Source organism: Euwallacea fornicatus, chromosome 20, assembly GCF_040115645.1.
Source record: "Euwallacea fornicatus isolate EFF26 chromosome 20, ASM4011564v1, whole genome shotgun sequence".
NCBI lineage: Eukaryota > Metazoa > Arthropoda > Insecta > Coleoptera > Curculionidae > Euwallacea > Euwallacea fornicatus.
Genome location: NC_089560.1, coordinates 2654169 through 2669800, shown reverse-complemented (window position 1 = coordinate 2669800; position 15632 = coordinate 2654169). Strand labels below are relative to the sequence as shown.

General features: G+C 36.7%; 2 protein-coding genes across 5 annotated transcripts in view; both read left to right on the top strand.

Moving 5' to 3' along the window:
* Positions 1 to 7929, top strand: part of LOC136345506 (chaoptin-like) — an 81067-nt gene extending 73138 nt beyond the window's left edge. For all 4 annotated transcript variants that reach the window (XM_066293869.1, XM_066293867.1, XM_066293866.1 and 1 more), the window contains 6 exons: positions 1900 to 2213; positions 2267 to 2469; positions 2535 to 2830; positions 6079 to 6315; positions 6372 to 6524; positions 6580 to 7929. In XM_066293869.1, coding sequence (XP_066149966.1) covers positions 1900 to 2213; positions 2267 to 2469; positions 2535 to 2830; positions 6079 to 6315; positions 6372 to 6524; positions 6580 to 6738 — 1362 coding nt within the window. In that variant the 3' untranslated portion in view covers positions 6739 to 7929. The remainder of the gene's footprint in view (positions 1 to 1899; positions 2214 to 2266; positions 2470 to 2534; positions 2831 to 6078; positions 6316 to 6371; positions 6525 to 6579) is intronic.
* A 3073-nt stretch (positions 7930 to 11002) lies between these two features.
* LOC136345494 (uncharacterized) lies at positions 11003 to 12120 on the top strand. The gene is made up of 4 exons (XM_066293846.1): positions 11003 to 11111; positions 11169 to 11267; positions 11332 to 11491; positions 11546 to 12120. Exons 1-4 carry the CDS (start codon positions 11066 to 11068, stop codon positions 12078 to 12080), a joined length of 840 nt encoding a protein of 279 aa, XP_066149943.1. The 5' UTR covers positions 11003 to 11065; the 3' UTR covers positions 12081 to 12120.
* Positions 12121 to 15632: the final 3512 nt, after the last annotated feature.

Here is a 15632-nt window from a genome sequence, read left to right as displayed (position 1 = left end):
TTTATTGCACCATTTGAGCGAGGAAATTAGGAAAAAACGAACACATTTGGCGAAAACGAAAGTCTTGTCTCATCGAGACTACGCACTGGTCCGCACTTCCGTCATCGCGATGGTCAAAATCAATCAACTTGCTTTCGAATTTTAACCTCACCCACCCTATTCGCCAGACTTAAGCTCCTCAGATTATTTTCTGTTTCCAGGCTTGAAAAAATGGCTCAGTGGAAAGAGATTTCCAAATAATAATGAGATGGAGTTCGACGCCGATGGCTGTGGTTAAACATTCGAAGCTTCTTACTCTTAACAGAGCATAGAAGGGAGTGCGTTAATCTAAAAAAAAATTATTTTGAGCAACAATACGATATTTTCCATTTATTTATTTATTTTTTAGTGTTAGTGCGGGTAATTCTGGGGCGATCCTCGTATCTCCTTGGGCCTTCCTTCTTTTTCGAAATTCGAAAATCGAAAGTTTTCTATTCATACGAATTTTCTCTGCGGTAATCAGGAGAGATTTGATTTATGGCCTATCGACAGGTGATTGCATTGATTTAGTCAAAAAAAAAACACGTTTTAGGATTATACCAAGGTGGATATTTAATTTTTATTTAATAAACAGTCACTCTTAAAAATAATAATGAATGCCAATCTAGATTATTTTTTTATCTGCTGTTGGGAGTTGAAATAACGACCACATCGGTGCTCTAATGAATCTCGGTCTGATGAAGTGCAGAAACAACTGTTGAGGCAAAGCAAAAAACTGATGATGCACTTTCGAAACGTGGCGCTTCATCAAATTCCGATTTAAAAGATCTTTAAAGAAATTACCGTAATGCGTTTTTAAAATGCTCAATTTTCGCTCTGAAATAAGTTATGATAAACTGAAGAATCATGACAATTATCAACCTCAGAAATCAGCGATACGGATGACAAAAACTTCGCTTTGACCTCGTCGCCGACGAATATATTCTCGTGCATTCATGGCGCCAACGGACACAATAAATAACTTGACCAAGGGTCTATCTAAATTCAACATTAGATTGCTTTGTAACAATAACCTTTTTCATTTTAAATCTCCCGTTTGATACACATCGAGTCCGAGATACGAATGTTTAAAGCGGTTCATATATATGTATAATATATCAGTTTTAAAGTTCTTGGTTTTTTGGATTGTCTCCATAGCAAACATCCCACAATGGTCCCTTTCCGGGGGAACAGCGATAAGAATTATCATTATCAGATGGCCGATGAATTGCTGAGATAAAGCCAAGAAGGGTGGATTGGCTGAATTTTTTTTTTTAATTGAATATGGCAGGCACAAGAAAAAAGCCTTCACCTACATCTTTTTATGTTGAATCGATCGAGATGGACAATGTACCACGAGATTTGGATTCTTCACAAGAATGTGTTTTTACAATGGCCGATTATCCTCTTTTTAACTATCTACGTGGGCCAAACCCGCAAAGGAGATATCTGGGTCTCCTTTTTGAGTTACGTTTAAAGCTCGCTTTACAGGATATTGAACCCGCTTTGAAATATGTATGTCAAATTCCCCCGTTAGACTTAAGCAGGATATTAGACGTAAAAGAACATATAAAAAATTATTTTTAATATCTCCGCCTGATTCTCGTCTTTTTAACCATCTACGTGGGCCAAACCCACAAAGGAGAACCCTGGGTCTCTTTTTTTCATGTTACGCTTAAAGCTCGCTATAAAGGATATTGAGCGCGCTTTGAAATATTTATATCAGATTTCCCTATTAGATGTAAACAGGAAATTAAGCGTAAAAAAAAAATTTATCAAAAATTATTAAATATCTCGTAAATAAATCATGGTAAAAGAAAATATGTAAACTATCCGCTATTATGAACTTCTAGCTAATCTCCTGACATATTTTTTAACTAGATGCACCTGGAGTACAGCGGCCTGATAGTAATAACTAGCAAGGAATTTGAACTTTTTCCCTCCCTGCTCCATCTCCACCTCAGCCATAATAAAATCCTGAAAATATCCCCGGGGGCCTTCAGTTCGCTTCATCAGTTAATCTCCCTTGATTTGGGGGTTAATCAAATAGAAATCATACCGCAGGAACGTTTATACGGATTAAGCGGTCTGCGAATCCTTAACGTGACCCATAATCGATTGGGTGACTTGGACGATTTTCCCGAGGATTTGAGTTCGCTGCATATCTTGGATATTTCTTACAATCGAATTACACGGTACATTTATTGGAATTCCTCTCTGCCTGGTTTTTAAAGTTCAGGATATTTAGGCTTAAAAGCGAAACATTCAAATACCTCTCGAATGTGGTGGAACTGTACTTGCAAGGAAACCGGATATCGCTGATAGTAGGAGATTGCTTCAAGCAATTGAGAAGGCTTTGGGTATTAGATTTGAGCAAGAATTATTTGGAGCAGATTCCTTTGGAGGCTTTAAAACCGTTGGAGACCCAAGTTAAGAGCGTTCGAGCTGAAGGTGGGTAAACACCGCGTTGTCGCGATTAAATGCCGCTTATTGTAAATTTTTTTCATCTTTTCCAGGAAACCCTCTGATGTGCAACTGCGACTCTGAGGAGTTGTGGGAGTGGTACAAGGACCACAGGAAGCAGCTGAATCATCCGCAAGACAAACATCTAAAATGCGAATTTCCCGAGGCCCTCCGAGGAAAGGTGTTCGTCGAACTAGATCCGGAACAATTTTGCAACCAGCCCATTGTGATAAAACTGGCCATCCAAGACATCCAGCCGTTCTCGGTGGTGGTTTCCTGGCAAAGCAGGAATCACTCTGGATTGCACGGCTATCAGATAACATATTACTCCACAGACAGCGCGGATGAGGTAAGATTGCCCGGAAATTTGCTCCATTTGTTTCGCATAAGCGGATCTTCCTAGGGATAGAACAAAATATTTCATTTCGAGGTAATCGTGCGGTCCACATAAAAAGACACGTCAGCTCAAAGTCTTAAATCCTTACAAATACAACCTATTTTAAAAGCTTATCCGGTGCCGTTCAAGAACGTGCTCTTTTACGGAAAAACAATTCAATCTGAAAGGAATATAAGTCCGAAGCAATCGTGCTCCTCTAGATAACGATTTCTTTTATTCTAACCGAGGATGGGACGACAAGCAAATATTTTAAAGGGAAATAACCTAGGAAGTTGTTTTTATGTTACCGCTCTGCCGACTCTACAAGATGTTTTATGTTAGATAAATATCTTTTTGAGTTTATCCAGGAACAGACTGTCGTGCTAATAAAAATGGGGTGAACGTTACAAAAACAAGAATTTGCGTAACTAGATTTGAAGTTTAACAATATTGGGGAAATTGGATAAACGGGGAGGTACCTACTGTTTCTGATCCTCGTAGAGTCGAGGTGTAATCGGCAAAGATCGATGTAAACAGGGCACTTGTCAAAAGCATTGTAGCACGTTAATAACCTTCGTAAATCCGATAGTTAAAAAAAAAATGTTTATACATGCAAAATTTTATTAAAAAAAGAAAAAAGAGGCATTTACTGCATTATTTTCCGCGTTCAAACTTTTCACCCCTGTCCAGCTACCCCTATTAACTTTTTATTTTCAAATGGAAAGGTGTCCATTCTAGTATATTAATTGAAACGCAAATCAATAAGGGACACAACGGTACAGTCAAAACTGAAATTGGATGTGCAGCTTTCTTTGAAAAAAATTGAACGAAGTCCATATCCATAAAAAAAACTTTGAAGTTTTAATCTGCGCGCCCAAGATGGAAAATCCATTCTCATTTCACTTTGCAAGAGATTGGAAAGATGACGTCAAGACGTAGAAATTTCAAATCGTCCTCGATGTAAGCAATTTTTCGGATACAAAATGTTCTCCGCTTTTATAAAATTCATTAAAAGTGGACACAGTCGGGATATCAGAAAAATGGATCGTTCATCTGAGAAGCAAAGAACTGAAGAAATCTTAATCTTTTTGCGATAACGGAGATCGCAAAAAAACTCACGAAAAAGTGCGTCTCGTACTTGATGACAAATATCCAGACCGATTTATTAATAAAGGTGTAATTGGTCGGATGAACAAACAAATTTTACAAATTGAGAATGTGAAAGCTGCTCCAAAATGTGGAGGATGCCGAGCTGCAACTGGCGGCGATGAAGCACCCGACATTTTGTTTTTGTATTTTGAAGAAAACCCCCCTACAGCCTGCCGGCAGACTCGATCTTTTAAAACCAAAAAAATTTCATCCACACCAAATTTACCGACCCCAAGAGTTGATGCTTGAAGATTTTAGTAGCAGGATGAAACTTTGTGAATTGAAGCAACAAAAAGGCATTCAGAACAATACGTTCTATTCTAGGAGTTCATTTTCGGATGAAGAAACGTTTTGCTTATATGGATGTACTCATCAACGTCATTTTCGCTGCAAGTCTATAGGCCGTCCTCATTGGATGCAGACTCTATTTGTACAAAATCCGCAAAAATTCAATGTTTGATTGTGCATAATTGACCACCAGTTCGTCGGTCCACATTCCATAGAGAGGAACTCCAACAACGCACCATACTTGCAGTTGTTGCGAGACGAAACAGTTCCATCAATTGCCGAAATTTTTTCCTGGAAAAGATGGGGAACAAGCAGCCAATAATATTTGGTTCCGACAAGCTGGTGCGTCACCACATTATGCCATGACTGGGCATCTCGATGGGATTTTCCTTACATGGATCGGTAAAAGAGGCACAACGTAATGGCCGTCACGATCTCCAGATCTAACACCCCTCGATTTTTTGTGGGGTCACTTAAAATGTTCCTTTCATGAAAATGGGCCACTAAATTTAGATGATTTAAATCTTCAAACAAAATTAGAATTAATAACCGAAATAACACCGGATAACATAATCGCATAAAAGAGTTCGAGGAACGACTGAGGCCTCGCCGAATTCTTACTAGAACCCAATTCGAGCACCTATTGTAGGAATTTCAATTATGTTCGACGTAATGGTGAGTTACTTTACTTTGTGTGTAATAATTTTATTTTTCAAAGAAACTGTAGATGCAATATTAGTTCCGAGTACACCGTTGTGTTCCTTATTGAATTACCTTTCATTTGATATACCTACTGAAATGGTTACCTTTCCATCTAAAAATAAAAAGTTAGTAGGTATACTTAGGTAGAGGTGACAAAACATTAGACCTCGAAAAGAAGGCATCAAATGCCTTTTTTAAATAAAATTACATGAAAATAGGTGTTTAAGCCGTTTTAGAAAATACCATGTATATGAAAGTTTTAAAAGCGTCGCAATACTTTTCACAAGCTCTGTATCAGTTATCCACTGATTCTGGTAGACACAGTCTTTGAAACGCAACTCATCTGATTCAAGTCGAGTGAGGTATTTTCTAGATACAGGGTAGTTTAACGAAAATGACGTTTTTTGGAAATATTCAGTAATATTTTTAATAAAAAAAAAAAACGAAAATTCTGCCCTTGAAACCATGGGCTGCGAAACGAATAGGAACTTGTGCCTAGAAAATATTACGCTAGAAAAAGAGTTTGACAAAAAAGAGATAATCTGAGGCTGGAGAAGTCCAAGGTGAAAGAAAACATAGAAATTTTGTATTATCATTATCTCCATCCGATCTCACTTTTGGCCAGCCAACATATAGAATCGAATTGCTCATTGAGTTACAAGTCAAAGAACTTCTCGTATACAAAGAAGAATACTGCGCAAGGCAATGAAGAATTAGGTATCCTCCAAATCTGGATAGAAGTACCACGGTCGGATGACCAGCCAAAAATGGTCTTAAGGGAAAATGCTGGCCAGTTATTCTGTGAAAACTTAACTAATCGTAATAACTCATTGAAATGACAAAATCAATATGGTTTTATGAGCATATTTAAAAATAGATCAACCTCGGCTACGAGTGCACAAGTATAAGGAACATTTGTAAAGTGCTATGGGACAGATTCTGAAACAACTAACGGAAAGATTCTTGAGACAACGCGAAAAGATAATATATTTTGGTAACCATCTTCTGGATTTTCATACTTCCACAATGAGCCATTTAATTTCGTTGACGAAAATATATTAATTCCGCACCTTCTTTTTCAGGTTAAAGGGAAGGCCCTGGATAAATCATCTCGCTCCCTAAAATTGACAGACCTATACCCAGGAACCAAATACCACATTTGCGTCCTGGCCCTTGGAAACTGGCGTTCAACCAAACGAAGAGCAACTGCGGAGTCCAGCCTCTCTCTCAGAAAATCGTCCAAAGAAAGCGGATTTTTCGTCTTTGAAGAAGATATTCTACCGTTTCTTGAAGACTCATCTACGAGCAAATGTGCTGAGGTGAGTGAGAAACACTTTTCGAAAAATTATTTACATAAGTATCATTTAAATCGTAGGTTTCTACCTTATGGGCTCTAAACATGACAACTCTTCAAGACCATTCTATAGGAACGCAGTCGATTCTTACGAGGAGATTGGGACTGATTATAGGGTGTTGCTTGGGATTCGTAGTCTTCATTCTTTTGGTGTCAATTTTAGGCTACTTAAAGGTGAATTCTGTCTTCCCTTATTATTTAATGTGAGTTTAAAGCTGGACAGTTGCAGGTTAAGAAACAGCGTCGTGCCTTGAAACGTGAGCAACCCACGGTACCTCAAGACTACATGTCCTACCGCCACTTTTCAATACAGAGTGGAGAACTTTTGGAACGGTCCGGTCATCCTCAGTTTATCACTGACATCACCAATAAAGCGTCGCTCAATTAGAAATTTGATAATGTAAAGACTGTATGTGAGAGGGTGGTTTGAAGAGGGATGTAGGGAGCACTGATAAAGGAAGAGTTATTAATCACTGCCATTTTTTTTGTTTTTTTTTACAATAGGACAGTTACAGGATCCTAGAAGTGTAATGCAGGTGTAAGACTGTCAATCACATTTACTTCTTAAGGGGGACCTAGGAGGGGTTAGGTAGGATTCTGATGGTTGCTTCTTTTAAAGTACCTACAACAGCCAAATTTGCATTAGAAGGGAAAACAGCAACTATTATAAGTATGATTTGCCTGATACTCTAATAATATGAAATTTATAATGTCTGCAAGAACTCTTTAACGGAATGAATGTTTAGGCGCCTCAGGTATTATTATTTATTGTCGACAAAGTCACCTTTTTAGCTTCACTAAAATAACGGGTTATTTCAAATTTTGGTGAGGTTTCATATTGGTAGGTGCATTACTGAACATTGAATGATCACTCATATGAACGTCCCAATTCACCATCTCTATCCATTCAATTTCATATATCATTCTCAATAGTTTCAACGGAAATTCAATGTGCGGGGTCGTTGTGCTTCTGGGAACTGTCTGGATTTCAGTGTAATATGTAAAGTCCATTTCATTGTTCATACTGAAAGCTGCAGGAACCGTAGATAATGTCACTATGAATTAAATTGTTAGATCTTAAATTCTGGGCACACAGGGCAACTATAAGCGTTAACATTCATAGACCAATTGCGTTATAGTTATTTGCGTGTAACGGGCAAAAAGAAGATTACACCTGCAGTCGAGTATGAGGACCGACGCGAAGCAGAGGACCTTTATTCGGTCTAGGGCGTAATCCTCTTTTTAGTCGGAGGTACGTACAATGTTTTGCGCACAAATAATATTTTTTTATTCTTCTACATGCTAGTAGTTTAATAGTATACTTGATTATTTGATTAAAAGGAGTTAAAAAATTAACAGACGTGATTTTTACTTTACGACCCATTGCCAAGAGCGATCGGCCGTAAACCTCGAACAACGCCCGCTGGTCGTAAATTTATTGTTGCACCGGGGAAACGAAGATGTAAACAGTTTCGATTCATTTGTGCGTAAATTATTATTATAATAATTATTGTTAGTGGGTTTTATAACATATTGTACATATTTTAAATAGCTAATAATATATCACTTCGACAAGTCACCACGGAGTCTTACTATATTTCCTTAATGTGATTTATAATTTAGATCGGAAATGATTTTGTTCCTGACTATTGCACTTTGAAGCGTACAAAGGGCACAAACCTCTTACCACCCTGTATGAACAAAGCCTGAATTCCAGTTATTTGGATTTTGAATGCAGGCCTGTAAGCTTATTTCAAACATCAAATTCAGGAATGTAATTTATGTCAGTGATTATAAGCCTACATGCGGGCTATTGAAGAACAACATGCCGCCATGGGCACTCTGATGAAGTAGAAAGGGAAAAATAAAAAAGCAACTATCAGTGCAACGCTAATAGAACAGAAGCTAGAGAGCAGAATAATTGAGATTGCCTGTTCAATTATTCATTGAACAATTACACATTTGTTGAACGGAGAAAATTTTCTCCCTAATAGCGAGCAGGATCCCTAAAAAAGTGGTCGTATTTTGATGAGGAAACGAGTTTTCCATATAAATCTCTGCTGTACTGTTACATATAGCAACCCAATTTAATTAAAGTTAAATAAGTCCAAAAAACCGAAAAAAGAACCGAAAAAGAGATAACAGTCGTAAAAACGTTCGTCTATTTCATAAAGTCCGAAGCAACGTTTAGAAAGTTAAGCGATAAGGGGGAAACTGTGCTAGAAAGTTTTCCATTATGCTGGCATATTCAAAGGCTGAAATGCATCAAAGTCATCCCGCGGAAGGCCTGGAATGGACAAATTAAACACGAATGACGGAAGGAGTTAAATTATATGAAAAAGTTGCTCTGGAAGAATCTTGGAAGGGACTTTTTTCCAGTAATTTTATGCCGTAGCATCCGAAGCTCCAATTCGGAATTTCATTTCCGGCAAAGTTTGCAGTAATAATGAGCTTTTTTGCTAGGTCAGTAATTCATTTGGGGCTGCAGTTTTGCCATAAAACAGTGCTGTCATTGTAACCCAATATCCTACGAGATGAGTTGAACTGAGGCCCAGAGCAACATAATGGGACCTGAAACAGTGCGAGACAAAACGAATTCCATAACCCAGCAAAGTTTCTGGGTCCGGAATTTGGGTTCAGTTTTCCATTTTACTCCGTGACGCTTTTCCATATTTCCATCATTAAGATAAATTAAATCGTACGGTTTGTCCTAAACTTCCGGCTCGGTCATCAGTTCCATTACCATTGTTAAACATTTCGCCTTTAGAGCACAGGAAGCCATTTACTTGATTGCCGGATCTGTTCTAATTTGTTAGCTTCTATGGAAATATTTTGTCGGAGAAATTGTTATTACAAGCTCACCGAAATGTATATGTAATAAGGCGGGGTTGTTATGAAGTGAACAAAAACATAGTTTAAGTCCTCTATCGACGATTTTCATTGATGAACTATGGAGTGATTAGCGCAAATTTTCCAAAATTTTCCGATAATATATAATCAAAAACGTCAATTGACTCTTGAACAGATAACTCTATTTTCGTATACGTTGCTTTCATGTCAAGAATAACGCTCTTTTCTCGTTCGAGTTAGAGCATATGTCCCCATATCGTCCCTTAATCTAAATTCAAATTTAAACATTTTTTGAATTTGGCACTTAAAAAGCTTGTGTTCAGCTTCAACATCAGTTCAAAAGCTTTTTTATGCAAAAATCTATAAAGAAGAGCCCTGCTAGACGCTCATCTTAATTCGACTTTAATGCGAGTTTCGGCAAATTACTATTCTTTTTGCTTTCCCGTCTTAAAGTTAACCAACATTTTTCTTTTTGGGAATTAGTACTTATGTTTAATAGAGAACTGCACTTAGATAGTTATTAAAATATTATATTTACAATAAAAAATACAATACATAGTTATTATATAATATAATAATTTAATAATTTTATTATAAGGAGCTGTTAATTCGGCTATTATACTTGTTCGTTTTGATCCGATTCGCATTGATTCGACTCGGACCAGTCGAGTCAACTCGCCACGGTGGACATGTCTTTTTATGCATAAGAATGCCTGCATCACCAAGCAGTGGGCAAAATCCGGATGCACTACACGCGCACATGCGCTTTTCCTCCTAAACTGACCGATGTTGGAAAGGGCTATAAACAGTTTTTGCGATCCTCATAGTGCTCCAATTTCTAATACCCTGTACACTCCTAGCTCTTCGCCCATCCAACCCCTCCCATGATTGGTGTACAGGGTTTCAGGATGGGTTATGCAAGAATGAGCGCAATGTATTAAATAAGTGGTGATATTAAAAGGGAAGAATGCATCTTAAAGTAAAATTTCAATGTACAATTAGCATAGAATAGGGATTAAGAGTTATTTTAGAGATAGATCGCTGAGTGAGAGCAAAAGTATTGATATAATTAAACAGTTTTAGCGAACAAGGAAAACTATTCTCCTATATACTTTTAGCACGTACGTTACTACTGAAAAATTCCATTGCGGACCTGCCAGTAACAGATTTAAGTTTTTAATAACTTTTAGGCGATCCGAGGTTAGTTACAAACATACTATACAGGATGTTTCAAAACAATGGGATCAAACTTCGAGGAATTGATCAGTGCAACGATAAAAGGTAATTCGGGATAAGAACCCACGTCCGGAAATATCTCTCTATAGCGATACAGCCTTATGAAGCTTTAAGGCAGTTATGCGTCAAGCTGTGTTTTATCGAGCTTCGATAAACATGTGCAATGAAGTTCAAGTACGACATTTTAAGCAGTTACTGTAGTGTCTTTTGTACAAATAAATTATAATAACACGTACCAAAACTCAACAAAAAAAATATGTTTGCATATAACTGTCTCAAAGCATCACAAGGCCGTAGCGCCTTAGGGAGACATTCGCGGACACGGGTTGTTATACTCAGATGTCCTCTATTGTTGCAGTGCACAATCCTTAGAACTCTAACCCTATGGTTCTGAAACGCTCTGTATACACTTACATACAAAATTTAGTGTTCTCATTAATCCCCATAATGACCCATTTCTTTATTCAATTATTGCAATATTTACCTACTTGAATTTTATTAATATATCCATAATATTTTCAATAAAACAGCTTCATCAGCAATATCTGCAATATTGTGCAAACTTAAACACACTCGCAATTAAATGAGCTCGCATCGAACTGAATCAAATTAAGTTATACTCCATTAAAATGCGGTATATGCTGAGTTTAATTTTTATAATCGCATGTTACTGGGGTCTGTTTCGATTGATTAAAGTATTTGTAAAAGAAAATAATATTTTTTAAATTGCAGGATCACTTAGTGCTTTTCCATCAAAAATCGCCATAAACAATTGTGATGTTACGTGCAACCAAGACAATGGAAACCTTTCACAATGCAATTGCAGACATGGTTAGTATTCCTTAATAATATGGTGTTTAGTTGAATTTTCATAGAATTTTTGAAAAAATTAAAGATAGCAGTTCAGTACCAGAAAGGAGGAAACGAGATACTGTTCAAGACTTGCTAAAGAAGGCACATAGGAAAATACAGATCACAACTAAAAAACCCAAAACACTGATTTTTCCCAACCATAGTCGAAAAGCTGTTCTTTTGCCCAAACATCAATTACCCATGTAAGTCTTCACTACCTACATTTTTCACCATTATTCAGAGCAAGCAATTTTCAGATATCATAAAGACTTTCAAGAACGTCTCAAAGATTTCAAGGCCAGAATGGCCTCAGGGAGGCCTTTAATAAAAGCTAGAGCCAACATTGAGCCGGATGATAAAACCAATTTAATCGAGCAATTCAAAACCAAACAGGAAGAGCTGATAGAAAAATTCAGGAAAGCAAACGGGAAACCTGCGCACAAGACCGGAATTGGTAGACAAAATTTGCATAGCAGGATTGATATCGGAAGCTCAAAATTGGGTTTAGTCCATAAAGCTCAGGAAAATGTGGCATCGACCAGTAGCAGTACAACAACCCAAGCACCCGAATCCAGTTCACTCATAGTGAAGATGTCGCCAACCACGGATCAACCTGCTAAATTACTGAATGATATTGGGTCCAATAATAATGAGGCAGACGCGAAGGAAGGCAAAACCAACGTGGCACCAAAAGTAATAAAGCGGATGAAAGAAAAGCAAAAAGAGACTCTCACGAATATGAAGGACAAAATTGGTTTGAGTAAAAGACAAAAACAGGAAAATGCTGAGTAGTAATAAATCATATTTGTAATTTTTTTTAACTAAACTTGTCTTTAAAGTGATGTTTTGGTGTTTTTATTGAACATTCCTCAAAGATTTACAAAGAAAACTATGCAAATCCTAAAGTTGCCGATGCGTTCTTGTGGGTTCGCTAGTATATTTCTTAACACAAGTTTATCATTTAATCATCAAAAAATTCTCACCGAAAATTGAATCTCATGCAGTTTTCATGCAAATTGAGTTCCTGGTGCACCTACTTTCGTAATTTGGCTTTCAAGGTGACTTAAAGTGCATTAATAACCACAACGCCAAAAACAATTATATCTTTAGAACGTGCCCTTCACAAAACCGTTCCTATGCAGTAACAAGGTTTGTTCTTATCCAGAATGTGGCAAAAAACAAATTACATGGCAAAGAAACGAAGAATAAAGGGGTTTGGGACATGACAGAGTGAAAATAAACACTCATAAAGTGATACAGTCTGGGACAAAGGAGGATTAAATTATATCTTTTCCTACGTATTCGTGTCACGCCGGGACAAGTGACTGAAGGGGCCTTTCATTCTCCTTTAATCCAACTGTTTAAGGGTGGTTGTTAATAAAACGAATTTTACTTAAGAGTAAAATGAACAAATCCTTACATATATTCCGAATTTACCATATGGTGGTACTTTATTAAGACTCAAACTGTTAGTTCCAGAATTTTACCAGGAACGTACGTAGTTAGTACTTAAAATTGGGTGGTTAAGTTTTTATTAATTTCCTGGTCTCAATTTTTACTAATTGAATACGTCCTTCCCACCTATGTTTAAACAGACTTGAACTTCAAATCAGCTATTTTCATATTGCACTGAGTCCACAAATTCTATGACTATAGACTAAATTTATACAGGGTATATCTTAAGTAGGGATTTCCCTTTTAACACGAAATAAGCCTTAAGAAACTACGCAGAATCTTTATGTAACATTTTTTCAAAATCTCAAATGCAACCGAAACATGCATAAATTATCAATAAATACCAAACTTCAAATTATTACTCACTCCGGCACTGGTTACAAAGGTGTTCAAAATTCTCGGCCCTTGGTGAATCATCTCGAACGATATTTAAATACACTCGTCAATCTGTGCCATCCTAGATGGCTTAAGTCTTCCAGTATATCCGCCATGCTCTGCTTTTAGATTTCCGGTCTCATGAGGTCTTCCAACAAGATAAATAAATCTTCGGGCTGCAGGATGAGGTCTTAATGGAAAACGATCGGCGTACTTGCAACCCCGAAGCTGCGACGGCATTCTTGCAACGCTCCCCGTATGCCAACGGCATATCAACCGATTCGTTGGTAGAGCAATTACGGATCATCATCACTTTAATAATATTCATATTTATCAAAATGACACCTCGGACCGAGCTTCACGACCGATTTTTAAATCTGCGTAAACATAAACAGTAAACTGCATAAAAACAGAAAATATTAAATCTTGTTTGCGTTTCTATAATAATTGATAATTTTTAATGAAATTTTGCTTACCCTACTATTTTATGCAGGGATGAAGTTAGATTTTATACAGAAATATATGTATGTACACTCAAACTTGGTTATAGCGAACCTGGGTTATAATGAAGGGTTCGCTTTTAACGAAGTAAATGTCGAGAAAGTACAGAACATCTATTCAGTACAGTGTTACAATTGTTCAGATATAATGACCATATTTATAACGAGGGATCGGTTTTAGCGAATCCTTTTTGAAGGAGAATCTGCAGGCCCGATTGGTTATAACGAACTAATGTCTATTGAGAATACTAACCTGAAGAATTTATAAGGCTAGTTTAACATTTTTTTTTTTTTTTGGATGATCTCGATATCCGGAAATCTCCATCTGTTGAAACGTACTTCATTTTGCTCGATTTTGGATTATGGGCAGTAAGAGAAACTCGTAGGTCAAGATGATGAAGAAGATGTTCCATTGTCACAGTGTATTAAGAAGCATAAGAATATTGATGTAGAAAAGTATACCAAAATGGATAACGATTTGCTAACAACCGATTTTCGACAAATTATATGGCTACATTGAAAGACATTTTCTTATTAACAGCCAAGTAGAAAATAAAATGACTAACTACTTTAAAATGTAAAATAAATAGTATGATTCTATATGTATTATATACACACACACATACACACATATACATAAGTTCTTAGTGTATAGAACGTAACTACCAATTAACACACGGGACGTTTCATTCAAGAAATCGGAACTTTGGAAATTTTCTAAAGAAATGGGGGATATAGGGGGGAAAACTGAGTACTTCACTAGATGCTATATAAAAAAATATGTAAGATTCCGTTTTTATCTAGTCGATAACTTATAAGAAAACTAAATTACAAGAGGTATCTGAAAATGCACAATTTTCAATTTCGCCCTGTACTTCAAAAACCAAGAGTCATGATAAATCTGTTTAGGGCATCGTTTCTTTTACAAAAAAGAGACACAGGTTTGCAAAAACCCCAACCCTTGAACCGGAATAATAGCGGAAATACCCTGCAAAAGTGTCGAAAACTAGACACTCTCTACATGCATGTTTTAACTAGAAGAGGATATAACGAACTCCCGACTATTGCTACCAAATTCTCTGGTTTCCTCGTGTTCTTTAGAAGTGTGTTCGACTGTACTTTCATATCTCTCGTTCTTTTTGAAGAATGTGTAAAAATATCTATGGATGCGAACTAAGAACGTAAAAGAAGTAAGGAAAAATACTGATTCGAGTCAATCATCGGTTATCTAAAGCAATCCCTAACATTTAATCAAATTTCTTAAAATCGTCATTTGCAAAGAGCAGACCCCTGTATTTCGGTAGGGGGACATTTACGACAGTTTTTATAATTTTGTTTTGTTTAGATTTCTTTTTATTTTAAGTTAAATAGTTAAACAACATTAGACTAAAAGCGAAATTAGCCAAAAAGAATTTTTTAATATTAAGATATTCCCGTTTACCTTCACAATCTATCGCGAAGGTCAGTTCAAGGTGAATACAGTTAAATGGAAAACACATGGCGCTTCCAAATATTACGTAACGTCAACATTCCAGACATTCCACTGCGAACTGTTTAGCGCGCGCTAAAGGAGATATCCTCTTTAATAAAGCGATAGCCCGGAAGAAAATGGGTCAATGTGTCACTATAAGTAAGACAGAGCTCTAAACCGCTCAGGTAAATGCCAGACAAGGATGGAATATGTGTAACTTACAGAGAGAGAAAGGATGATAATATTGCGGTCCTTCTTCCAGATGTCTCTTTCGTTCGTCACAACATAACCTCAAAATCTGCGTTTGAATTTGAATTTAGGTAGAAGACCGTTAATATTACATTATTTATAACTTAAATATAAGAAGTTTAACTAAAGCATTTACTTTTTGCTATGTACTATGTAGGAGTCAATATCCCTTAATATCATAATAAACAAAGCAGGTGAACCGTAAGAGACAAACTAAATTACTTAAAAAGAGTAGATCACCCCACATCGTAGGCTGTGCAAGAGATTACGAATCCCAAGAAATAGTGGTAACTG

Bases quoted from the DNA above. Each gene is read 5' to 3' on its own strand.
- LOC136345494 (XM_066293846.1), top strand. From the start codon at position 11,066: ATGCGGTATATGCTGAGTTTAATTTTTATAATCGCATGTTACTGGG. The intron at 11,112-11,168 runs GTCTGTTTCGAT...TTTAAATTGCAG, and splicing joins TATAATCGCATGTTACTGGG to GATCACTTAGTGCTTTTCCA. The intron at 11,492-11,545 runs GTAAGTCTTCAC...AGCAATTTTCAG, and splicing joins CCCAAACATCAATTACCCAT to ATATCATAAAGACTTTCAAG.